At 52.2% G+C, this 26,372-nt stretch overlaps 1 protein-coding gene across 1 annotated transcript in view; it reads right to left on the bottom strand.

Annotated features, from left to right (window-relative positions):
- Nucleotides 1–561: 561 nt before the first annotated feature.
- The window catches only part of WNT3A (Wnt family member 3A), a 54,273-nt gene continuing 28,462 nt past the window's right edge, over nt 562–26,372 (bottom strand). Inside the window, exons 3-4 of the mRNA XM_001085785.5 lie at nt 10,860–11,125; nt 562–2,404 (exon numbers count right to left, since the gene is read on the bottom strand). Of these exons, the coding sequence (XP_001085785.1) occupies nt 1,925–2,404; nt 10,860–11,125 (746 nt within the window). The 3' untranslated portion in view covers nt 562–1,924. The remainder of the gene's footprint in view (nt 2,405–10,859; nt 11,126–26,372) is intronic.

The following is a 26,372-nucleotide window of genomic DNA, read 5'->3' as shown; positions in this document are numbered from 1 at the left end:
CCCAACATTGTGCTGACCCACCACCAAAAATCCAGCCCAGACCACAGCCTTGATGGCTTGTTTCTGTTTTTTCACTTTTCCCATTGTTTGAAACTCACAAGCTATGACTAAAATAATTTCTTTCATAGAAAGAAAAGGAAAAAAAAACACAACACATCTATTCGTCTAACTCCAGTGGACAGTGGATATAGCAGCATCAGATATAACATTAAAACCAAAACGCAGAATTTGAGGCAGAGGATGGCGGTGTCCCCTCTTCTGGGCTCTTGGGGCGCCCCGCCTGGCCGCGTCTCCTCCTCGCACCTTGAGGGTGGGAGCCGGTTCACAGTGGCAGAGGCTGAGGGGCGCTGACCATGGGGCAATCAGGGATATGGGCCGGGTGGGTTCAGCGGCCTCGTATTCATTCCGGGGCCAGGCAGATGAGTTAGGAGGGGCCGGGCCATTGGCTCCAGGAAAGCGGACCTTTGCTCCAGTCCCGCCATGAGAGGCCAGGAAGGGGGCCGGCCCATCTCAGGGCTGTGGGACCTTCGCGAGCAGCACAGTGGGGTGGGGGGGTGATACCCCCCAAACCTCCCGAACAGCCCCCAAATGAGACCAGCAGTTCTGGGCAGCCTGGGGGGACTGGACCCCTCTTCCTACCTTTATCTTATAAGGGGCTGTGGACAGGCGGAGGAAAGGGAGGGACGGGACGAGAGGCTTCTATCTCTCCTGTGGCTGGATGGAGTGCAAGTGGGGAGACCCGAGGGCAGGGAGGAGGGGCTGGGCAGCTGCAAAGAAGAGGGCGCAGATGAGTAGCGCAGAGACGGGCGGGGCCTGGGGCGCAGCAGGCCGGCTCCCTAGGAGGAGGACCTGACGGTGTGGTAGCCCGGGCAGGGCGGACCTCTTTAGGAGGGCCTCAGTCACTTGCCTCCGCGAAGCCCCGGTCCTCTCCCAGGACCGAGCGTGGTCTTGGGGTTGGGGGCTGGGAGGCGCTTCAGGCTTTCCCCAGTAGGGTTCCTGGTCAGGTGGGTGGTCAAACCCCAGGCAGAGGAAGGGGTGGCACAGGCGTCGGCGCGCCTGGAGCATTCCAAAACCAGGCGCTTGGAGAGGAGCCCTAGGATCCCAGGGGCATGGGTTGGGGACCCGACTCGCTTCATGGAACCTTCCCAACTAGACACAGGGGTGGATGGAACCTTACAGGGGATTGGGGAGGAGGGAGCTAGTGGGCTGAATTCCCTGCTCTGGATCCCGGATTCCTGGGCGGTTCCCAGGGAAGTCCCACCCGCGGAGAGAAGCCCCGCCCCATCGGAGCCTTGTCCCAGAGGAACCCCACCCACAGGAAGGAGCCTATGCAGGCCACGCCCACCCAGAGCCACAGTCCGCATGGAAGGGGCCCTGCCCTGGTCAGGAGAAGCTCTGCCCCATCCAGGCAGAAGCCCCATCCACCATGAAACCCCACTCCTAAGGAGGAGCTCCGCCCCCAGGGAGGAGCCTACCCCAGAGCCCTGCCCCACCCTAGAACCCCGCCTCCTTCAGGAGGAGCCCCACCTGCAGGTAGAAGCCTACCTAGTGCCCCGTCCACCCAGAGCCACGCCCTCGCAGGAAAAGCTCTGTCCCACCCAGGAGAAGCTCCGCCCACCATGTAGCTCCGCCTCTGTCCTGGGGAGCCCAGTCTCCAGGGAGAAGCCTACGCAGAGCCCCTCCCCATCCTGGAGCTCCGCCTCATTCAGGAGGAGCCCAGCCACCAGAGAGGAGACATTGGCTCCAGCGAGGAGCCCTGCCTTTAGGTAGGAGTTCTGCCCCCAGGTAGGAGCTCCACCCCCAGGGAGGAGTCCCGCCCCCAGGGAGGAGTACTGCCCCTTTTAGGTGAGAGTCCTGCCCCACCCAGGGAAAAGCCCACCCCCAGGCAGGGCCCGCCCCGTCCAGGGGGAGCCGCGGCCGGTGCCTACTTGCAGGTGTGCACGTCGTAGACGCGCGTGCACTCCTGGCAGCTGACGTAGCAGCACCAGTGGAACACGCAGCGGCACTTCTCCCGGCGCCGCTCCGCTCTCGCGTTGTGGCCGCGGCCGCAGCACAGCAGGTCGCAGCCGTCGATGCCGTGCGAGCTGACGTTGCAGGTCCGGTCGCGCGTGCCGAAGGAACCTGTCTCGGGGTTGGGCTCGCAGAAGTTGGGCGAGGCCTCGTAGTAGACCAGGTCACGCTCCGTGGGCACCTTGAAGTAGGTGTAGCGCGGCCGCAGGGTCTCCACCCATCCGCGGGACTCCCGGTGCTTCTCCACCACCATCTCCGAGGCGCTGTCGTACTTGTCCTTGAGGAAGTCACCGATGGCGCGGAAGTCGGGTTGCGACCACCAGCATGTCTTCACCTCGCAGCTGCCCGACAGCCCGTGGCACTTGCACTTGAGGTGCATGTGGCTGGCAATGGCCTGCGGGGCACGCGCAGGAGCCAGCGTCAGGGCGGCCCCCTGGTGCGTCTCCCCGAGGAAACAGCATTACATGTCGCCCGCAGCCCACTTGCTCCATAAAGTCCCCGGGCAGAGGGAGCAGACTCCCAGACAGGGCCCCAGGGCCACCCCCTTCCTATGGTGCAGATACTGGTGCCTGCTCCCTTGCCAGACCCAAGCCTTCCCAGGTCAGGGCTTGGGGGACTCCCCTGTCCCCGTCTCCTAGCTGAGTACTTCTACACTGTCTAGGGTGGAGTGAAGGAAGGACAGAGTTGCAGCGTGGGATGCCATACACGAAGAGCCACGGCAGTCAGAGTGCAGGGATGCAGGGGGATAGGCGTTCCTTCTGACTCTGAGGACCCAGGCACGCTGCCCAGAGGAGGTGTATACGGCCTGGTGGAAAGGCAGGAGTCCTGAGCATGAGTAATGAGTGGCCGAAGAAGCTGGTCACTGTATGGGTACTACAGAGGAAGAGGAAGGCAATGTTGGGACGTAAGGGGACGTCCTTACCTGAGGGGATGGGGCAGGACCTGGCTGAGGAGCAAATGGTTTCTCCTACGGGCAGTGGAGAACTCAGCTCCTTTTCCCTTCTTTCTTTGGGGAAGGGGTGGGGGTGAGTGTAAAGGGGCATGTGAACATCAGAACAGTCTAGGTGGCACTGCACTGTGGCAGCCACTGGCCAGACAGGAGCCCGTGAGGCATGGCAGTGCAAATTCAGAAGTACTATAAGTGCCAACTGCATGCTGGATTCCCAAGACTTAGTGTACAAAAAGGATGGGAAACAGCTCATTCATAATTTTAATACTGACTACATTATTGAAATGATAGCATGTCGGCTATCCTGAGTTAAATAAAATTTAGTATTAAAATTTGTTTCTGGCCGGGCAGGGTGACTCATGCCTGTAATCCCAGCACTTTGGGAGGCTGAGGCGGGTGGATCACTTGAGGCGAAGCCCCGTGTCTACTAAAAATACAAAAATTAGCCAGGTGTGGTGGCGGGCGCCTGTGGTCCCAGCTACTTGGGAGGCAGAGGCAGAATTGCTTGAGCCAGGAGGGGGAGGTAGCAGTGAGCAGAGACTGCACCACTGCACTCCAGCCTGGGCTACAGGACAGAGTCCGTCTCAAACCAAACCAAACCAAACCAAACTGGGCTACAGGACAGAGTCCGTCTCAAACCAAACCAAACCAAACCAAACCAAAACCAAAACCAAAAAACTTGTTTTACCTGTTTACTTTTTAAATGTGGCTACTAGAAAATTTATAATGATCTTTGTGTCATTTGTGGGACAAATTATAATAATCCATGAGCCATTTGTGGCTCCCATTCTACTTCTATTGGACAGTTCTAATCTAAGGCTTCAACTGGGCTCTGGGTCCCAATCTTGCCTCCTCCTCATCCCCTTCTGGCTCTTTCTTGAACTCCTCCCTCTGATATTGACTGTTTCCTATGGGCATCTGCAGAGTAACATATGCCCCGCCCTGCCCAGTCTAGTTTATCTAATATCCATTTTGTTTCCTCTTTTGTTTTAGTTTTATGTTGGATCAAAGTTACATAGGTGCATACTTTAGAGTCCAACAGTTTCCAAGACCTGTTTAGATAAACAGGAATTCTGGTCCTACATGCAGCCCCTTGCAATGTTTACAACTCTAATAACACACTTATCTTGACACCTCTTGATTTTTCAGCATTAGGCATTATTTATTGGCCTCTCGCCATGGTGGATGACAGTTAGTTTTCTCTCCTTACTCCACCATACTGATGTACACTTCCCAACCACCAACCACTCCTGCCCTAAAAACTAGCTTAATTTCACATCAGTATTCACTGCTGGTGGTATTGGGACAACTTTAAGTGTCATACATTATGATGACTTCTTTTCCTCAATGACTTTTTGTAGTTGGTATTATCAATGTACCTGTAACTGATTCAGCCTCCAATTCTCCCTTACTTATCTAAATATTCTTTTCAAAATGTCCAAACACATCAGCTATTCTATCAATTTCATCTTCTTGCAGATATTTTTTTTCCCAGAAAAGATCTTGTAAATTTTTTGGAATGTCCATGTCTAAAAACAATCTTTTCTACTATCCCACTTAATCGATAGTTTTTCTGGGAAGTGAATTCTTCGCTTAAAATTCATTTTTACATCTTGGAATTCAAAAGTATTATTACTCTGTTTTCTTCTAGCTTTCATTATTGCTCCTGAAAATTCTGGTACTAGTTTGATTCCTGATTCTAAAGCCCAAACATTCTCCTTGGCAGCTTGGAGGACTGTTCTATGTGGTAGGCTCTGAACTTCACAACAGTGTGTCTTGAAGTAGATCTTTTTCTTCTGTTGTTCTAGTCACTTCGTGGGCCTGTTTGGTCTGAAACCTGTGCTCCACAGTTGTGAGGAAGCTTCCTGCCTTGTTTCTTTGCTGACTGCCTCCTCTTTTTGTTTGTCACTGTCTTTCTTGGACAGATCCTCCAAATCTTCTCCTTGCTCTTATTTTTAATCTCTCTCTCTCTCTTTTTTTTTTTCTGTCTTGTGGGAGGGTGTCTCAACTATCTTTCAATTTGAAGATTTTTGCTTCTGTTATCATATTTTTAATTTCTTTTTTTTTTTTTTTTTTTTTTTTTGAGACAGAGTCTCGCTCTGCCGCCCAGGCTAGAGTGCAGTGGCGTGATCTTGGCTCACTGCAAGCTCCGCCTCCCGGGTTCACGCCATTCTCCTGCCTCAGCCTCCCGAGTAGCTGGGACTACAGGCGCCTGCCACCTCGCCCGGCTAGTTTTTTTGTATTTTTTAGTAGAGACGGGGTTTCACCGTGTCAGCCAGGATGGTCTCGATCTCCTGACCTCGTGATCCGCCCGTCTCGGCCTCCCAAAGTGCTGGGATTACAGGCGTGAGCCACCGCGCCCGGCCCATATTTTTAATTTCTAAGAGCTCTTTTGTAACCTGAATGTTTAAAATTACCATCCTGTTCCAATTTCATGGATATAGTGTTTTATCTCTTTGGGGATATTAATGATCATCCTTTGAAGTTTCATCTCTCTTTACAATGTCTCTTTCCCATAAATTTTGTTTGAGTTTGTTTGTTTTGGACTCTGCCATTGTTGTTGTTAGAGGCCTTCCTTAGAGGTCTGATGATCCTTGGCTGTCTGCTCATATTTAAACATGGGACACTAAAAATCTTATTGGAAGTTCCTGTACATGGGAGAGACTTGTCAGCCTTGGTCCTCTCTATAGAGTGATCTAGCTGCATTGCTTTATTGGGACCTTCCACAAGTCACTGTCTTGAAGTCTCTTTTGAGTTGGTCAGAGTCCCCAGAGCAGAATCTTCCATCCTCTTGCCTGGAGGATAACTAGGGTTCACAGCTAGCATTAGGAAATCAGGAGGAGAGAGAAAGGCATGAACTTCCATATGTAGAGAGAAAATTTTCACTTTGGAAGCTTTACTCTGAGATGTGCTTGGCGTCCCTCAGATCAGAGACCTCTGCTTTGCAGAAAACAAACCTCCAGACTTCAGCCACAGGGAAAGGAGAGGCTGCTGCTTGGCTACAAAGAGTTGGGTAGTGGAGTGAGTGGGCTATAAAGGACTCTGAAAATCACCTTTCAACCAATCTTCCTGTTTTCAGTCCCATATTTATCTCAACTTATCAAGATATCAGATACTGGGAATTCCTAGACTGGTTCTCAAATTTCTCCTCTACTGGCTTAAGACTCAGTTTTCTTGGGTCCGCTTGAGGATTCATCTATCTGCTTTTAGCTTTCAAAGTTTTGTTAGCATTGTTTCCTCTTTATTTTCTGTATTCTCACGAGTATCCATCTCTATCTATTCATCCATCTATCTAATCTATTTATCCATACATCCTATCTATCTATATTAGCATGTATATCTATGTATAATCTCTATGCACTATTTATATCCATTTATATCTGTCATCTATATCTACTATTACCTGTCTCTATTTATATCTATTTATATTTTATTTATATTTATCTCTACATATCTATTTATTTTAAAATTAATTTATTGTTATTTTAGTGGGTTCCAGGAGAGTGCAGACGGAAGTGTTCAGCTTCTCATCTTTAACTGGAAGTCTTTATTTGTTCTGCAATTTATATGTAATTCTTTTCCAAATCTATTATTATTATTTTTTTGAGACGGAGTTTCGCTCTTGTTGCCCAGGCTGGAGTGTAATGGTACACTCTCGGCTCACCGCAACCTCTGCCTCCTGGATTCAAGTGATTCTCTTGGCTCAGCCTCCCAAGTAGCTGGGATTACAGGCATGCACTACCACACCCAGCTAATTTTGTATTTTTAGTAGAGATGGGGATTCTCCATGTTGGTCAGGCTGGTCTCGAACTCCTGACCTCAGGTGATCCACCTGCCTTGGCCTCCCAAAGTGCTGGGATCACAGGTGTGAGCCACCATGCCCGGCCTATTATATTCTTTTTATAGTTTCTAGTTTCCTGCTGCAATGTTCACACTTGTGTTTTAGCCTTGGGAACCTAAGTAAGCATTTTCCCCCTCAAAGTCTGTGTCTAATAATTCCAGCATTTTCCCCCTCAAAGTCTGTGTCTAATAATTCCAGTATCTGAATTTCCTGTGTACTTGTTTCTGTTTTTTTATTTTTTCTGATTAAACTCATTATATCATCAGATCATGTGATAGATTATCTTTGATTGTGTGCTGGACATTGTGTTTTCTTTTTTTTTTTTTTTGGAGGCAGAGTCTTGCTTTGTCACCCAGGCTGGAGTGCAGTGGCATGATCTTGGCTCACTGCAAGCTCTGCCTCCTGGGTTCACGCCATTCTCCTGCCTCAGCCTCCCGAGTAGCTGGGACTACAGGCGCCCGCCACCATGCCCGGCTAATTTTTTTTTTTTTGTATTTTGTAGTAGAGACGAGTTTCACCATGTTAGCCAGGATGGTCTCAATCTCCTGACCTCATGATCCGCCCGCCTCAGCCTCTTAAAGTGCTGGGATTACAGGCATGAGCCACTGCGCCCAGCCAACATTGTGTTTTCTAAAAAATTATTATAGAAACGTTTATAGGCTTAGAGGAGGGATATCGCCCTTCTCCAAAGAGGATTTTGTCTGCTTTTTCCAGTGTATGGGAGTACCAGCAATTTGGGATTACCTTAATCCAAGTTCAGGTTTTGAGAGATTTCTAGTCTGCCCATGTGCACAGGGCAAGACTACTTCTGGCTTGGCTTTGCTCTTCAGGGTCACAGCCTACACTGAGGAAGGATTTACCAGAGATCCCACCCTTGGTGGGCCCCTTAGCTCTGTGAGTCTGCTGGAAATGCAGTGCAACCTCTGTAGTCTCTTCCAGGTCAGCAAATGGACCCTAGACAAAAGCTACCCCAGGTACCAGGCTTGGGATTTTCTCTTGGATCAGGGGCTGTTAATTCCTCACTAAATGGTCAGTTATTTGACACTTAAAAATCATTTTATGGAAGTATAATAGACATACAAAAAAGTATATGTGTCATAAGTGCAAAATATACAAAATTTTACGAATTACCTGCCCCAGAACACCAGTGTCTAGAAACTCCCATCCTCCTCTCTGTCTTTCCAGGACATAGATTCTCACAGCATTTTCTTGATGACTCATAACATTGAGCACCTTTTGTGTAGGTACTAGAATTTCTATATTTTCTTTCATAACATGGCTTTTAATTTTTTGGCCAATTTTCCCATTGGTTTGTCTATCTTTTTCTTCTTAGTCTGCAGAGTTATTTTCCTACTGTAGCTTCTCTACATTTGCTGCACATGTGAATGTGGATGTATGTATGTGAATGTGTCCTCCTCTATGGGTTGCCTTTTCAATCCCATAGTGGTGTGTTTTTATGGATCAAGTTTCTTAATTTGAATATAGTCTGTTATTCCACTTCTCTTTCAATGTGAGTGTTTTTTGGACTGTTTAAGACGCCTTTGCCTACTCTTAAGATCACAAAGATATTATATATTTTCTTGTAAAAGTTTCATTGTTTTACCTTTCCCACTGGGATTTATAATTGATTTTTACAGATGATGTGAGGTAGCAAGCCAGGGTTATGTTTTTTCCATGTTGCTATCTGTCTTAGTCAATGCTGTATTGCTACAACATAACACCTGAGACTGAGTAATTCATAAATGTATTCTTTCATGGTTTGGGACGCTGGGAAATCTAAGATCAAGGTGCTGGCAGGTTACGGCTTGGTTTATCTACTTCCATGAGGGCACCCTGAATGAATGCCACGTCCTCCAGAAGGGAGGAACATCATGTCCTCATATGGCAGGAAGGTGAGAGAGAGAGAGAGAGAGAGAGAGAGAGAGAGAGAGAGAGAGAGAGAGAGACATCCTCTTCTGCAAGCCCTTTTACAGCAGCATTGGTCCCTTCATGAGGGCAAGGCCCTCATGACCTAAACACCTCTTATTAGGTGCCCCCTCTCCAGACTGTTGCACTGGGGATCACACTTACAATATATGAATTTTGGGAGACACATCCAGACCATAACACCACCCAGTTGACTGAGCACCATTTATTGAAAAGCGCATTCCTCCCATGGCACTGCACTGCCTCATCTATCATGAATCGTGTAATTATGGGGACTCCACACTTTTAACAGGGTGCTTTTTATAGTTCATCCTGCATCTGAAGTTGTCTTCCGTAGGAAGATTAGTCTGAGTTATCTAGTTCCTCACTGTTAAAAGGTGAATATTCCCTGTTCACTCTTCACCCCTGTGTGATCCCCTGATTCTACAGCCAAGGCCAGCTGCCATCTTCATGTTGCTAAATCCTGTGGATGCCACTTGGTCCTTATACCCGTCACTGACCATCAGCCATATTTCCTCTCTTGGTAATCCACCGATCTTCTGACCAAGTCCTTTCTAACAAGCTGCTGTGGTCTGAATGTTTGTGTTCCTCAAAAATTTGTGGGTTAAAATCTTTACCCTCGGCTGGGCACAGTGGCTCACACCTGTAATCACAGCACTTTGGGAGGCCGAGGTGGGTGGATCACTTGAGGTCAAAAACTCAAGACCAGCCTGGCCAACATGGTAAACCCCATCTCCACTAAAAATACAAAAATTAGCCGGGTGTGATGGCATGCGCCTACAGTCCCAGCTACTCAGAAGGCTGAGGCAGGAGAATCGCTCGAACCCGGGACATGGAGGCTGCAGTGAACTGAGATGATGCCACTACTCCAGCGAGACTGTGTGTCCCCACCCCCCCAAAAAAAGAAATCTTTACCCTCAAGGTGACAACATTAAGAGGTAGAGCCTTTAGAAGGTGATCAAGTTGAGTCATGAGGGTGGAACATCGTGAATGGGATTCGTGCCTGATATGGTTTGGATCTGTGTCCCCTCCAAATTTCATGTTGAAGTGTAATCCCCAGTGTTGGGCGTGGGACCTGGCAGGAGGTGTTTGGGTTATGGGGGCAGATCCATCATGAATGGCTTGATGCTGTCCTCATGATAGTGAGTGAGTTCACACAAGATCTGTGTGTGGTGACCTCGCCCCCACTCTGTCTTCCTTGCTTCTGCTCTGGCCCATGTGACGTGCCTGCTACCACTCCACCTTCTGCCATGTGTAAAATCTCCCTGAGGCCTCCCAAGAAGCTGAGCAGATGCTGTTACCAAGCTTGTGCAGCCTGCAGATCTGTGAGCCAATTAAACCTCTCTTCTTTATAAATTACCCAGTCTTGGGTAGCAATGCAAGAATGGCCTAAAACAGTGCCCTTATAAAAGTAACCCCAGAGAGATCCACACCCTGAGTGAGGACACAGAAGGCATCATCCATGAGGAGCAGGCCCTCACTGGACAAGGAATCTGCTGGTACCATGACTTTGAACTTCCCAGTCTCCAGAACTGTGAGTACTAAACTTCCATTGTTTATAAATTATCCAGTCTAAGGTATTTTGTTGTAGCAGCACAGACAGACTAAGACACAGGCTCACGAAGCTTTACACGGCTTGGTCTGGGTTGGCCTCTCCACATCAAGATGTTCTTTTTTCCATTACACTCTGTACTCTGCCCAGACCAAGTCGCTTGTCATCTTTCACCTCCAGGCTGCCTGGGAGGTTCTCCCAGCCTCCCTCCCCCTAAATTACTGCCAACTGTCCTTAACATCGGGTCACCTTGTGTGCATTTCCTCATTGCAGAATTCCTCCCCATCTCTGTGGCTGCCTGGCTGTCTCCAACCCTGGGCTCTGCAGGGGCTCCTGTTGACCAGGCCTTTGCCTCCTCCCTCCTTCTTGGCTACCCCAGTCCACACGTGGGCTCGCCATCCCCAGGAGCGCACTGGATGCTGTGGTGCAGCTGGATGGTGCTAAGCTTTGCACACCCCAGGCAGGAGTTGAGAAGACCCTCAGCCTGGCCACCATCCTGCCATATGCCCCAAGGAACCAGGGCACACACCCTGTTGAAGAGGCTCCGTTTTCCCAAGCACCCTTGCAGGCAGTGAACCTACCTGGCGCCCAGCCTCATTGTTGTGGCGGTTCATGGCTGAGCGGGCATCTGGCCGGTTCTCCCGGGCGTCGGCGAACTCCCGAGACACCATCCCACCAAACTCGATGTCCTCGCTACAGCCACCCCACTTCCAGCCCTTGCCTGGTGAGCCCTGGTGGCGGCTGCTGCAGCCACAGATGGTGGCCGTGCCCTCTGCACATGAGCGTGTCACCGCAAAGGCCACACCAGCTGAGGCAATGGCGTGGACAAAGGCTGACTCCCTTGTAGCTGTAGAGAAAGGAGAGATGCAGGGTTAACAGGGCTCAGCTCAAAGGACCGCCTTGGGCAGGGCAGGGGTCTTAGCCCATTTGCATTGCTGTAAAGGAACTCCTGAGGTTGGGTGGTGTATAAGGCAAAGAGGCTTACTTGGTTCACGGATCTACAGGCTACACAGAAGTATGGCTCCAGCAACTGCCTCTGGCAAGGGCCTCAGGCTGTTTCTACTTGTGGCAGAAGGGAAAGCGGGGTGGGGGGGCGGGTAAAGGGGAACCAGTGTGTGCAAGAAATTACATGGTGACAGAAGCCAGAGAGAGGGGAGGTTGGTACCAGGCTCTTTTTAACAATCAACTTTGGCTAGGTACAGTGGCTCATGCCTGTAATCCCAGCACTTTGAGAGGGTATGGTAGAAGGACTGCTTGAGACCAGGACAGCCTTTTCAACATAGCAAGACCCCATCTCTACAAAAATTAAAAATATTAACTGGGTGTGGCCCCAGCTACTTGGGAGGCTGAGGCGGGAGGATCACTTGAGCCCAGGAAGTTGAGGCTGCAGTGAGCCATGATAGCACCACTGCATTCCAGCCCTGTCTCAAAAAACAAACAGCTGGGCAAGGTGGCTTATACCTGTAATCCCAGCCCTTTGGGAGGTGGAGGTGGGAGGATTGCTTGAGCCCAGGAGTTTGAGACCACCCTTGGCAATGTAGCGAGACCCCATCTCTACAAGAATATTTAAAAATTAGCAAGGTGCAGTGGTGTGCGCCTGTAGTCCCAGCTATTCAGGAAGTGGAGGTGGGAGGATTGCTAGAGCCCAGGAGTTTGAGGATGCTATGATCACACTCCAGCCTGGGTGATAGAGCAAGGCCCTGTCTTTAAAAAAAAGGCACAAGGAAGGCCAGCGTGTACCTGGAAAGATCGTCGACATCACCCATCCTGGGGATATGCAAATCAAAAAACCCAATGAGGGGTTGCCTCACACCTACGGGGACAGCTGCAATCAAAGGGTCAAAGAGTAGCAAGTGTTGGCAAGGATGTGGAGAAATCAGACCCTGACCCTTATTCACAGCTGGATGGAGGGGAAAGGTGCAATCCTCTTGGAAGGCGCTTTGGCAGTGTCTTCAAGGGTAAACGTACACCAGCCGTTAGGCTTGCCCCAGAGGAAACCTGTGTCTGTGCACAGATTTGTAAGCAAATGTTCACACAAGCCATAAACTGGAAGTACCCCAATGTCCATCAACAGGGATGGTTAAAAAACAGTGGCAAGTCCATAACAGCATTTAATTTAGGAATAACAAGAAAAATAGCATGAAGGATCTCAAAATAATCATACAACTGAATGAAGACAGGTAAAACCAGACAAGAGCCACTTCCTTCTGCTGCCCTGACAGCCTGGGGTGCAGACCCCAGAGTGTGGCTCCACCCCACACACGCCCACCTCTGCTGTGCCTCCTGCCATTTCCTTCCTCCACCCCAAGCACCGGCACTTGCATGGCTGAGCCGTAGGGCCACCTCTTCTGGAATCTTCTCAAGACCAGTGGCCTCGAGCGCCTGCCTCCCCAGGGCCAGCCCCAGTGACCCAAATGCCCCTGCCTACAGCTTGGAAGGCTGCAGGGTGTCTGCCGCTGCTGACATTGGAGCTGCCTGGGTCCTTGTACACAGCTTCCTTCTTCCCCAAAAAGGGAAATAGAGGCTGAGTTGGGGAAGTGGCATTGCTTGTGCAGAAGGGTGGTTGGGGAGGGCTGGAATTTAGGAGAAAGCTCTGGAGGCTAGGATCAGAGGGCTGGGAATGAGGGGTGGTGTGGGCTTTGCAAAGGCCAGACCCCCAGCCAGGCTTCCCCAGACAAGTTGAAAGAATGAGCCGTGTCTTGGGGGTGGGTGTATGCAGACACTTCTGCAAGGGCACGAGGAGAGGGGTGGGCCTGGCCAGGCCCTGTTTTCATTGATAAAAGGCTGGGGGCCTATAATCCCAGCTACTCAGGAGGCTGAGGCAGGAAGATCACTTGAGTTCAAGAGTTCGAGGCTGCAGTGAGGTATGATTACACCACTGCACTCCAGCCTGGGCAACAGAGTGAGAACCTGTCTCAAAAAAACAAAATAAAAAAAAGACAGGCACTCACTTTGGACCCACCCTCCAACACAGGTGAGGAACAGAGTGCCTGCTATTTGCCAAGCATTGCAGTCTGAGCTGGGGAGGCAACAGGAAAGAGCCCGACCTGCTACTGGGCAGGGATCTTACAGACCTAGCAAGAAGACACCTGGGCTTTGGAGCCCCTGAGCCTCGGCCTGGCCTCAGGGGGCTGGGTGTGTCCTGGGACAGGTTCCTGCGTGTCTCTGCTTCTGTTGTGGGAGGGTCCTGAGCCCCCACCTTTCCTTGGCTCTGACCTTCTCTCTCCCCTCGAGGCCCTGGGAGAGCAGGAGGGAGAAGGGAGCTCTGATGGGCCCTCTCGATGGGGACAGAAGGAAGCCTGAGGTTCTCCTGGAGCCAGGGTCCTCCCATGGATCAAGGCGGGGGATACAGGGCTGTGTCCCACTGTGTCCCCCTGCTCCTCCTTGGTAAAGGCCCGCAATGGTCCCCTCAGGGTCACAACAGAGTCGTCATAGGGGGCCGTGACCTCCTCTGACACCTGGATATCCAGAGAGCTTTCATCCTCCGGTGGATGGGGCTGATGTAGTCTGGATATTTGTCCCCGCCCAGATCTCATGTTAAAGTGTGATATCCAGGGCTGCGGTGGGGCCTGGTAGAGGTGACTGGGTCATGGGGGGTGGGTCCCATGGCTTAGTGCTATCGTCGAGATTACAAGTGAGTTCTTGCAAGATCTTGTTGTTTAAAAGTGTGTGGCACCTCCTCCCCCACACTCTCTCCCGCTGCTGCTCTCACCATGTGACATGCCTGCTCCCCCTTTGCCTTCCGCCATGATTGAAAGCTTCCTAGCCTCCTAGAAGCAGAAGCAAGAGCCACACTTCCTGTGCAGCCTGCAGTGCCGTAAGCCAATTAAACATCTTTTCTTATAAATTGCCAGACTCAAGTGTTTCTTTATAGCATTGCAAGAATGGCGTAACTCAGGAACACAGGCATGTGGTTGCAGGCTGCCTAGGAGAGGACTGAGAGAGCAGCCCCTGGGGCTTGTGATGTCCTTGAGCCCAGGCCGACAGGGACAGAAAGGCATGAGTGAGTGTGCACACACTCAGACGTTCCCGCACAGCCCAACACACATCCACACACAACCAGCACAGAAGAACGCACGTTTGCTCCCGTACCAAGAACATACAAAGTAGAAAGTATTCGAGGCTGTGGCTTTGCACTGGCGTCCCCCGTCCCCCTGGCTGCTAGCAAAGCCCCCTGAGCCCTTTGGGCCTGCTTTGGTTGACTCTTCTGTGGATTGGCCAACAGCTCCCTGATGGCAGGTCCCAGCAGCCCCATCCCCTCCCTAGGGCCCTGTCCAAGTCAGGCCTGGACACCCACTGCATCCAGCCACAAGCCCAGAAGAAAACTCTCCATTTCTTCTGTATCCACTTCCCACCACCAGCTCAGGAAGGGCTCTGCTTGCTGGTCAGAGACTGTCCAGTCCTGAAACAGCCCCAGTTGCCCAAGCTACTCTGGCCTTCCCAGGTGGCCTTCCCAGGTGGGCCTCTCAGCCAATTTGCCCCTCCTGGTTCTTATCTGTGGGTCCATCTCCCACCTTGCCATGAAGAGGCCCCTAGGAGGCCCCAGCTTCCAGCTTCCTCCTTCCACCACATGCATGCACAGCCACATGGACAGATGCACGCACACACAGACCCATGCATACCATACACGCATGCACACCCCACCTGATGCACATGCACGCACACATGCAAACACACACATATAGGCATGTACACCAAACACATGCACACATCATACATGCACACACATGCACACCCCACCACATACCTAAGCACACATGCACACCCCACTACATGCATGAACACATATACACATGCATGCAAGCACAGCATACACGTGCACTCACATACATGCACATCCCACACACACATGCACACCATGCAGGCATACCACACATACCATACACATGCACACACATGCATGCACACCCCCCACATATACACACCCCACCACACACACATGCACACACACAAATACACACACACCACACAACACATACACATACATGAATACACACGCACATACATGCACACTCCCCCACATGCATGCCCCATGCACGTGCACACACACACATGCGCACACATATACATATGCATGCATGCACACCATACACACCACACACATGCACACCTCCCATGGATGCACATATGCATCCACAACCCACCACACGCAAACACATGCATACACACAGATGTACACCTCTCCCTCGAAACACACTCTCTGCAGGCTGAGGTCTTTGCCCAATGCCAATCTGAACATGCCAGGCCCCCTCTGGATCTATCTCCTCTCCTGACCTCAATGCCGCTCCCTGGCCTCAGGCCGCACTCAGCCCTTTGTCCTCCCCTTGGGCTCTTTCCAGTTCCTTACTTGGCTCAGGTTGGACCTGCTGTGCCCCTGCCTGCTCTGAGGGGAGCGGCCAGGGACTGGGTGTCCTCTACACCTGGCTGCCCCTCCCCAACCAGGAAGATTTGCCCACTGACTCCCTCCCCAGTCCTGGCTGCCTAGGGGCAGGAACTGTTTGGCATACCTTTTATTTCCAATCTGGAGCACAAGGCCCAGCCCATAGATATTTCCTGGGGCCAGAGTGAAGGGCAGGAGCCCTGGGCTGAGTCAGGGAACCAGGAGGGTCTGAGCCTACCCACAGCAGGCCCACCCTTGCCCCTGGGTGCAGATGGTCACCCAGGCCCATCATGCAACTTCTGCTCTTTCCTTTCCCAGGGAGCAGCTAGGCAACCACCTCCTCCTCACCTCTCCAGGAAACTTGAAGCCGCCACCCCCAACCCCATGTTACTTCCCTGACACAACTGATCAGTTCACAGACAGGCCTGGAGGGGCCTTTGCTGAACCCACTGCCCCTGAGTGAATATACGTGTGGCTGGATGCAGAGCACTTCCTCTCTGTGCCTCCAGGCCTGAGGCCTCTTCTTGTCGTCCTCAGGTCGTCCGCTCCCTAGTCAGCACCCCTCCCCTGCCATCTGCCCTGCTTCCCTTCCAGGGCAGCTTGAGAGGGCAGGGTTGAGGAGTGTCCTGGGTGCTCCTGGCCTCACGCATGGCACACAGCTCCACCTGCCCTCCTGGCTGGACCCTCTCACTCCCAAATGGCCTGGACATCCCACGCCCTGAATACCCTACTCCAGCTGAGCCTGCCTTCCCACCTGGTGGGCTGGCTACTACAGGAGTCTGTCTCCAAGGCCAGCCCCTCCCTCTTGCTCCTGAGCTTCTGATAAGAGGAGAACCAGAGCCTGAGGCTAGGGCTCTCTGCCTCACTCATGCCCTACCCATAACAAGGGCTTGGAGATCCCTGCTTATCAAAACTCAGGCAAACAGTCCCAATAGCCAGACACACTCAAGGGCAAGGGCAGGTGGTGCTCAGGGCTTCCACTTGGAGAGAAAAGAGCTAATTCTTGCTCAGTTTGGTCACCAGCTGGCTGAACCTTGATTTTCCCTTCCATCACGTGTGGACGTGGAGCTCCCTGCCAGGTGTGAAAACCCTGGTGCAGGCCTTCAATTTACTGGTGAAGACTGAAGACAAGAAGTCTCTGCAGAGAGGCTTGGATCCCAGGACAGACACCCTCATCCGAGGCCAAAGTAGAAGCTGCAGGCTGAAAGACCACAGGCCAGAAAAGCATGAGACCCTGTGTTCTGGCAAAGAGAGGCTGCATTAAAGTTGAAGCCACAAGGTCTCCAAGCAGTTCCACAACTGCTCACAGTGTTTATCAAGCACAATGGGAAAAGCCTTAATTGTGCACTGGAGAAGTCTGGCAGATGCCACCTTATGCTGGGGACTGAGTTAACCTTGCCGGAAATGGGACACACCATGTGACACCAATACCATGTGGCTCCAGGGATGATGCATGAAGGCCACATACAGCCTTCGAGGTATTCTCGCCCAAAATGCACAGCCTGCATCTAATTGTCGGGAGACATCAGACCAACCCAAATTGATGGCTGTTCTGCAAAATGCCTAATTGTGCTCCTCAGAGGTCTCAGGGGCATGAGGGACAGGGAAGAGCGGAGGAGCCAGAGGCATGGCATCACCAAAAGTGACAAGGGACCCAGGAAGGGGTTCTGGGACAGAAAAGGGATCTTGATAGAAAAATGAAGGAAAGCTGAGTGACATCCAGAGTGTGGTGAATAGAACAAACACACTTAGTTTTGAACGATTGGCATGGTTATGTACCACAGGGTTGGGCAAGGGGACCCAGGGCTCTCAGTGCCACTCCTGCAATGTTTATGTAAGTCTGAAGTTATTTCAAAATAAAAAGTTAAGCCTGGGCAACACAGCAAGACCCCCTTTCTTTAAAAAAAAAAAAAAAACATAAACATAAATGAGCTGGACATGGTGGCGTGCATCTGTAGTCCTAGCTACTCGGGCTGCTGAGGCAGGAGGATTGCTCGAGCCCAGGACTTCAAGGCTGTAGTGAGCTGTGTTCACACCATTGTACTCCAGCCTGGGAGACAGAATGAGACCTCATCTCTGATACAAAAATAATAAAATAAAATAAATAAAAAGTTAAAAAATGTCCTGAAACCGTACAGAAGGAAGACCCCCAGAATGTCCAAGTGGCAGCCACAGCGACAGGAGATTTAAGCCTATGGGATGGATTCCACCCAAGGTTCTAGGGGGAATCTTTTCACTACCCTCCCAAAATAGCACAAACGATGGGGTATATCTGGGAGCACGGGCGTCGTTCTGGAGAGAGAATACATTGCTTTGATCAGATTTCCACAGGCGTTTGAAGCACACAGGTTATGAACCACTGCCCAGAGTCATCTCTGTTTACAGAGGAGCCGATTCAGGGCTCCCCTGAGGCCAGGGCTCACGTCCAGGCTCTGGAGTCCTGGCAGCAAGCCTCCACGGAAGCCAAGTTCTCTGCCACAAACACCTTTGTCAGGGGTTTCTGCTTTTGTTGACACAACAGGCATCTATGGGGGTGAAACAGAGGCATCTTGCCTGTGGGAAGTGCCAGCCATCCCAGAAGGCCAGGGAATCATCCCAGTCAGCAGGAAAATGCCTTCATTAGAGTGGACTGTCAGAGGTCCCACTGGAATGGGACACAGGCTACTGGGAGGCAGGGTGCTTAGACACAAATGCTGCCAATTTGGCCAAGTCACCTGGGAAGGAGCCTGGTTGAATTTTTTGAGTCACCTAAGGCCTGCTCTATTCAGGCCCAAGACTTTTATTCTAACACAGCAATCAGTTGTCAGAGAAAGGAAGAAGAAAGGAAACCGCATAACAAAATTGTTCTGTAAGGGAAGTATCTTCCACTTGGGAAAACCATCTTTCCCAGAAACTTGTTGTCATCTCATTTAGCAGTTATTTACTGAATTCATCCAAAGTATCAATTATCTATCTTTCCTTCCTTTCGTTCATTCATCCATCCGTCATCTACATCCTCCATCTATCCATTCATCTATCGTGCATCATCCACCATCCATCCATCCATCCATCCATCCATCCATCCATCCATCCATTACCTATCATCCATCATCTACCACCACCTACCACCTATCCACCTATCAATTCATCTATCCATTCACCATCCATCCATCCATCTATCCTCCATATATCTATTATCTATCATCTACCATCATCCACCATCCACCACCCATCTATCCATCCACCCATCATCCATCATCTGTCATCTACATCCATCCATCATCCATTATCCATCCATCATCCACATCTATCCATCATCCATATATCATCCATCATCCACCATTCATCCATTCATCATCCATATCCATACATTATCTATACATCTATCATCCATCATCATCCACCATCCATCCATCCATCCATCCATCCATCCACAATCCATCCATTGTCCATCCATTACCCATCATCCACCATCTACCATCACTCATCCATCCATTCACCCATCATTCATTCATCATCCATCATCATCAATTCATCACCCATCCATCATTCAACCATCATCCATCCATCATCCCCTTCATCGTCTGTCCATTCATCATCTATCTGTTGCCCATCATCCATCCATCTCTAATCCATCCATCACCATTTATCCATCACCATTCATCCATCATCCACCCATCATCCATTCATCCATCTATCCACCACCCACCATCCAACCATCATCCATCCATCCATCCATTCAACCATCCATCCAGGATCTGAGAATCCCTAATGAGCCAGGCACTGGGCTGAACTAGGAATATGAGATGAATAAGAAGCAAGGTGCCCACTCTCAAGAACCACAGACAAAAAATCCTCCAGAGGCTGGGCGTGGTGGCTCACGGCTGTAATCCCAGCACTTTGCGGGGACTGAGGTGGGCAGATCATGAGGTCAAGAGATCGAGACCATCCTGGCCAACATGGTGAAACCCCGTCTCTATTAAAAATACGAAAATTAGTGGAGCGTGTTGGTGTGCGCCTGTAGTCACAGCTACTTAAGAGGCTGAGGTGGGAGAATCACTTGAACCCGGGAGGCGGAGGTTGCAGTGAGCCGAGGTTGCGCCATTGCACTCCAGCCTGGCAACAGAGGGAGACTCCATCAAAAGAAAAAAAAATCCTCCAGAAAGTGGACTGCTGCTCAATATGATAAAATTTACCTAACAACCTAGGCTTTCTGAAAGTTGAAGGGGTTCCTGTCCTGGTGATAAATAAAACAGAGGTTGGATGACAACCTTTCAGGAGAAGAGAGTCCTTGCCTTGGTAAGGAGAATGAACCAGGGGAAGCCTTCCCTATCTCTAGTGGGAGGCTTTGCTGGTGTGTGTGTTAGGCTTTTTGCCTGGGACTGTGCTAAATCACGTGCTTTTGGGAGCTTACAGTTCACAAGGGAGGTAGTAGAGAGGACAAGGACACACAGCAAGGCTTGACAACATGAGCTCTGAGGCAGGCCTGGGATGGAGGGGTGATGAATAGTGGGTAGATGGATGGGTGGGTGGATAGATGATGGATTGAGGGATGGTGGATAGATGGATGATGATGAATTGATGGATGGTGGATGGATGGATAGATGGATGGATGAATGATATTGATGGATGCTGGATGGATGGACAATGGACAGTGGATGGATAGATGGATGATAGATTGATGGATGGCACATAGACGGATGGATAGATGGATGGATGTTGGATGGTGGATGGACGGATGGATGAATTGATGGATGGTAGATCATGCATGATGGATAAATGGATGATGATGATGGATGGATGGATGAATGATGGATTGGTGGATGGTGAATTATGCATGATGGATGAGTGGATGATGGATGGATGGATGGATGGATAAAGTCTGAGAAGGTGAGGGAGTTCTAGGTGGTAAGAGGTGGGCATTTAGGGAAAGGCAGAAGAACTGCCAGGCAAGGCTCCATCACAGCTGAGGGCAGTGCAGTTGTCGGATGCAGGGAATCATGAGATTAGCTTTGATGGTTCCTTTGTCTCTTGCATCTCAGAACTTTTGGACTAGAGGGATCTTAACGATCCTTTGTTTCTAGATTTGGATTTAATGGGCTTTGCAAGTATCAGAGAGCATCTGGGGACTAACAGAGGACTGCCAAGTGTTTTTATTTTGTTGAGAGAGGAAAAGATATAGATAGATAGATAGATAGATAGATATAGATATATCTCTCTATACATAGACAGATAGATATAGATATGTAGATATATGGTAGATATTATACATATATATGTATAAAATATCTACCATCATAATTTCAAAAAAGGACCTTTGAACATCAAACAGGAAGGATATGTTTCCAAATTCTTTTTTTTTTTTTTTTTGAAATGGAGTCTTGCTCTGTTGCCCAGGCTGGAGTGCAGTGGCACGATCTCGGCTCACTGCAAGCTCCGCGTCCCGGGTTCATGCCATTCTCCTGCCTCAGCCTCCTGAGTAGCTGGGACTACAGGCGCCCGCCACCATGCCCAGCTAATTTTTTTTGTATTTTTAGTAGAGAAAGGGTTTCACCATGTTAGCCAGGATGGTCTCAGTCTCCTGACCTCGTGATCCACCCATCTCGGCCTCCCAAAGTGCTAGGATTACAGGCGTGAGCCACCGTGCCCGGCCATGTTTCCAAATTCTTAAATGTTGAACATTTGCCCAAATCATTCCAAAATCCTTGTCTTTCACATTTTACTAAAGTTGCTCAGTTGCCACTATTTATTAAGCAGTGACTGTCTTTTAAGTGGCAAAGAAGCCTGCAGCCTCTGTCCCCTCAGAGCTGACCTTCTTATGGGGAGGTGACCCAGGAAGCATTTCAGCAGGGACAGGTGTGTGCTCAGAAGGTAGGTGCTGAGGGAGCACAGCATGGAGGCTTCCCTGCTCTGGGGTGACAGTGGGAAAAGCAGGTCCAAGCCTATCCTTGTATTAACTAATGAGAGAAGTGGCCCTGACAGGAAGATGGCTCAGAGAGGGTCAGCCACGGGCCCCAGGCTGCACAGCAGTGAGTGCAGAGCCCAGACAGAGGGGTCACAAGAGAGGTCCCTGAACCCATCATTACAGGCTCCTGCAGCTCCAATGGGTGTTCCCATGGCTAGTGTTTCCATGGCTGTAGCTCAAGGGAGCAGGGAGCCCACCTGCCTGGCTGGGCCCCCACTGCATGGCTGAGAGGGGCATGCCTATCTGTGGAAAGGCTGTCGGGGCTGATACAGGGCAAGAAGAGAAGGACAGTCCGGAACTCCTGGGCTCCTGGGACATGCCTGTTGGTCCAGAGGGGACTCCTGAGTGGCTTTTCTGAGGGACAAACAACTTGAAGGAGGGAAAGTTCTGGGTAGGGGGAGGGGATTGTTGTTAAATGCAACCATAGGACAATGAAATCCAGCTCCTCAGGGAGGCAGAGTGCTCAGTCTGAAGGGCTTCACCCAGGTTGGCCCCTCTGGGAAGCCCAGCAGGGAACTAGGACTGGAGGCTTCTAACAATGATCATGGCTGGGGGAGGGTCTCCAGTGATTCTGACACATCAACAGAGGTGAGATCTCCCAAGGTCAGATTCCATTCTGTGCTGACCCCTCCTCTGGGCTGTGACCAGAAGGGAGGCTATGGACAGCTTGGCCATGACTTTGTAAGGGCTATATGGGACCCTGGACAAGACCTTGAATAGGAGCCTGCCAGGAGAAGGGGGTGGGGGGTGTCTCTGATATGCTGATGGCCATCCCCCCATGAGTGGACAGTGGTCACTGGGTCTCTAGCCTGGCCTCTTCCTGGAGGTGGGCACCTTGGTCACAGGCTCTGGGATTCAGGGCCCTGGCTGCTGGCAGCTGGTGGCTGGGCTGCTCAGCCTGGGAACGGGGTTGTGGTTCTGCTTCTGTGGCCCCATCCTGGGGCAGCTGACACCTCCTTTCCTAGGAGCTTGGGATGCCGCCTGTGCCCAGTCTGCTTCTTGATGTTGACCCATGCTCACCTGGTCATGTCTCCTGGGGCCCTCCAATGCTGTCCCCAGCCCCTGGAAACCTGTGGCTTCGTCTCTTTCCCCTGGCAATGCTGACGGTCTGACTGGACACCCCCAGCTCCAGCAGGGAAGCACAGGCCGAGGGCGGGACCCCATGGTGGCCAGCTCAGCCAGGTACTAGGGGTCCAGATTCCCAACATTGCCCACTGCCCAGGAGAAAAACAGCTGAATCTCCACTGAGAAGTTCTCACCTTCACTGTGACAAAAAATTCCTTCTGCCCCCCAAGTGCACCCTACTGCAGCCAGCTTCTCTCCCCAGGTCTGCAGGGCAAATGCCCCATCCCCCAGGCCTTGCCCCTGCCTGATCTGCCAGGCCTTTGCAGCACCAGTGAGGAGCAGTCTCCCTGTACTCCAGGGACTGGCCTTCAGGCATCTTGGTGGATGGAGGGTCACAGCGAACCCAGTCCCCCCGTGCACACTGCACCCTGTATAATTACCACACCCCCACCACACACGTGGGACCCATAGAGTTGTGGGGACAATGGCCACCCCGAATGCATTGGGTCCCTCTCTCCTGGTGCTGCCCTCATCTCCTGCCTGCTGAGGCCACAGCTGCTGGAAGGGGCTGGCTGAGTGAGGGGGTGCCTTGGATCCCAGCTAGGACCACCTGACCAGACTGGCAAAATCCTTCTCGTGCCCATCGGGAGGCCACAACAGGCTTCCAGAGCAGCAACGGGTGGGCCCTCTTCCCCCACTGAGGCCCGAGCACAGGGGAAGGAGAAGACCCTTTGCTGTGCGGCACACAGGGGGACTCAGCCCGCGCCCCTGTCCCCTCTGGAGCCGACGCCCGGGCGCCTCCCCTCAGGGGCTGCCCACTTTCCCTCATTCCTGCGGCCCCAGGAGGAGCCAGGCGGCCGGGAGGGGGTGTCGCGGTGGCATTTGGTAATCATGGCCTGCACAAAAGGCCCCGGAGCCACCTGAGAGCGGAATGCGGCTCGCGCCCCACCGCGGCCACGGCCCCTGACACCGCCGGGCGGCCCGCGCGGCCGGGAGCCGTGCTGACCCGCTGGGGCGCTTGAATCCGGCTTTGTGCGCCACTGTCACGCCAAGTTAGGCCCACAATGGCCGGCGATATTTTATATGAATTTCCCCCTGGTCGGTGATTAGGCGAGCGCAGGCCAGTCATAGCAACCTGGAAGTATGCGCCGCGCGCCAGGCCGTCGGGCGCGAGGGGAAATCCCCATTCAGACGCTTTAATTCAGCACCGCGAAGGGCGTGTGAACCGCCCGCGCATTTGCACTCTCCCCTTGTGCTTAATCTTGTCGCCGTCGCTGGGATATTGTGCTCCCAGCCGGACCCGGCGGGGAGTCAGCCGGGGTTCCCCTCCCACTGGGGAGAGTTAATGATACACCAGAGAGGCCGCTGGAGCCAGGGGAGCCCCCCAACCCAACGCAGCTTAAACGGCAACACTTTCCGATGGGGGGGGTCAGGGGTCGCAACCTGGATTTGGGGACGCTGGTTCCCTAAAGAGCTGCCCTCTGTGTCCCCATGTCCTAGCAGGCAGGCCCCACCCCTATGCCGGCCCTCATAGGCAGGGGACACACAGGGAGGTGGTGGACCACCCCGAGGGGCTCCTGGGGACTCTGCCGGGAGGAGAGGAGGCTGGGCTGTCTCTTGACTGGGGATGACATTGGGGAGATGATGGGGGACTTGTGGGGCACCCAGAAAGGCTTACTGACATGTGGTGTGCAGGAACCCTTTCATTACTCTCCCTGCCCTTTGGGGCTGGAGGGGTCCTGGGGCACCAACCAGGAATCTGGCCCTGTGCTTTGAGTGGGGATACCCTGGGGTTCACAGTCCAGGGCAGGGGGTGGGGACTGGAAATGCTTGAAGAGAGGGTGGTGTGTGAAGGCTGAGTGGGAAGGCCACTGCTGCAGGCCCCACCCACACTGGGTAGGAAGAAGCAAACCCCAGGGCTCTGGGAAGTGTCCACAAGGAGTTGTGGGAAGCACACTTACTTGGGAAGCACAAGAGATTGCATACCTCCCCCTGCCACTACGCTCCCCCCAGCCCATCTGGCAGGTGCCAGGACTTGGGGGGACTCCTGGGCCCAGCCCATGTTAGAGGGCACCAAGTGTGTGAGCACAGGTGGCATCCCTAGGCTCCAGGCCTCACCCGCTCCTGGCCTCCGTCCCTTTCTCTAAGGAGCACATACCCCACCTGGCCTAGAGCAGGCCAGGCTCTCTGCAGAGCCACATGCCGCCTGAGATCCAGATGCTGGGCCCTGGGTTGCTGCATCTACTGCAGCCATCCCTGCCCTTTCTCTGTACCTGTATCCGTGGCAGCTTTACCTTGCCAGGGGTCAAGAGTGGAGTGTCTCCAACTCTCCAGGGAAGTGAGCCCTCCCGGTGCCTGGGGCCTGCGGCAGGGGACAGAGAAGCTGCATGGTGTGCCCATGCACTTAAAATTCCTCAAATGCTTTCTGCCCCAGGCAGGTTGAATGTCCTGCTCCTTTTGGACCCCAGAAAAGAGAGCTCTTCAGAGACCAGGCTTAGCTTCTGCGGCAGAGCCCCATGTTCCAAGGACTGACGGTTTCTCCCAGCCTCAGTCTGGTGGCCCCAGCCCCCAGTCCCAGCCCAGGTGGATGGCAGATGGGGCTGAAAGCAGGAGGTGTGAGGATATGAAGTTCCTTCCTTCATATGTTCACACTTATGCACACGCACACACACATGCACATGCATACACAGAGGCATGCACATATATGGCATATGTGCACATATAGGCACACACATGCACCCCTCACAATGCACACACTAGGGTGCACACTCATGTGCACACACACACAGGAGGCTGGGCCCCTCTCCTCACAGCTGGCTGAGGGTTTTTAACTGTGTTCAACAAGGCCATCTTGGCAGGGGTGGCCAGGCACCCTGCGGCCCCTGCCACAAAGCCTGGGGTGACCTTTGACATGATTAGGGTTGCCCTGACCCTAATCCAATCAGATGATTATGGAGAGCATGGCCAGGGCCTCCACAATGGCCTCCTGAGCAGGCCTCTCTCTGAGGCACCCGGCGGGCTCCTTCCTCCCAGGCCACCAGGACTCCAAGCATTTCTGAGTCTCTGTGGCAGCAGGAGGGAGGAGCCGGTACTTCCCCTTTCCTACTTAAACCTATTTAAGCCATGAGGAGGTAGGAAGGGTCCCAGACTGTGTTCCTCCATCAGAAAGGGGAGGAGAAGGGGGTAGTAGGATGAGAGAAGGGGAGAAGGAGAGGATTGAGGGGAGGTGAGTGGGGTGGGAGGGGAGGCTAGAAGCGCAGTGGGAGTTCAGCCCTTTGCAGAGAGGCCGGCATAGCAGCAGGAAAGCAACCCGAAACGGGGGCTCCCTGCCCCCACCGAATGTCAGCACCCTGGGGCAGGACCTGGGCATCTGTGGGGCCCACTTGCCCCTGGAGAGCCTGCGGCATTAATCCAATAGCTCCATTGAGAAATTCTCAGTGACTGCGCAGATCCATCCCCGCCCTGCCTGGAGGGATGCATACATGGGGATGGGGTATCCTCTAGAGTCCTACCCTCTCTGCTTCCTCCCAGGCTGCACCTGCCTTCCCTGAGGGCTCCGGGTTCCTCCAGTGATTCCTAAACTGTATGCTCCAGCTAGGCCCCGTCACTGCTGGGCCTGCCTGAGGGCTCTGCTCACCCCTACATCAGCCCCAACCTTGGCATGGGCTGTCCCCTCTGCCTGGGGACTTTGCAGCCAGGTTGCCA

Source organism: Macaca mulatta, chromosome 1, assembly GCF_049350105.2.
Source record: "Macaca mulatta isolate MMU2019108-1 chromosome 1, T2T-MMU8v2.0, whole genome shotgun sequence".
Lineage (NCBI taxonomy): Eukaryota > Metazoa > Chordata > Mammalia > Primates > Cercopithecidae > Macaca > Macaca mulatta.
The sequence above is the reverse complement of the archived record's forward strand: the minus strand, read 5'-3'. Positions and strand labels throughout refer to the sequence as shown.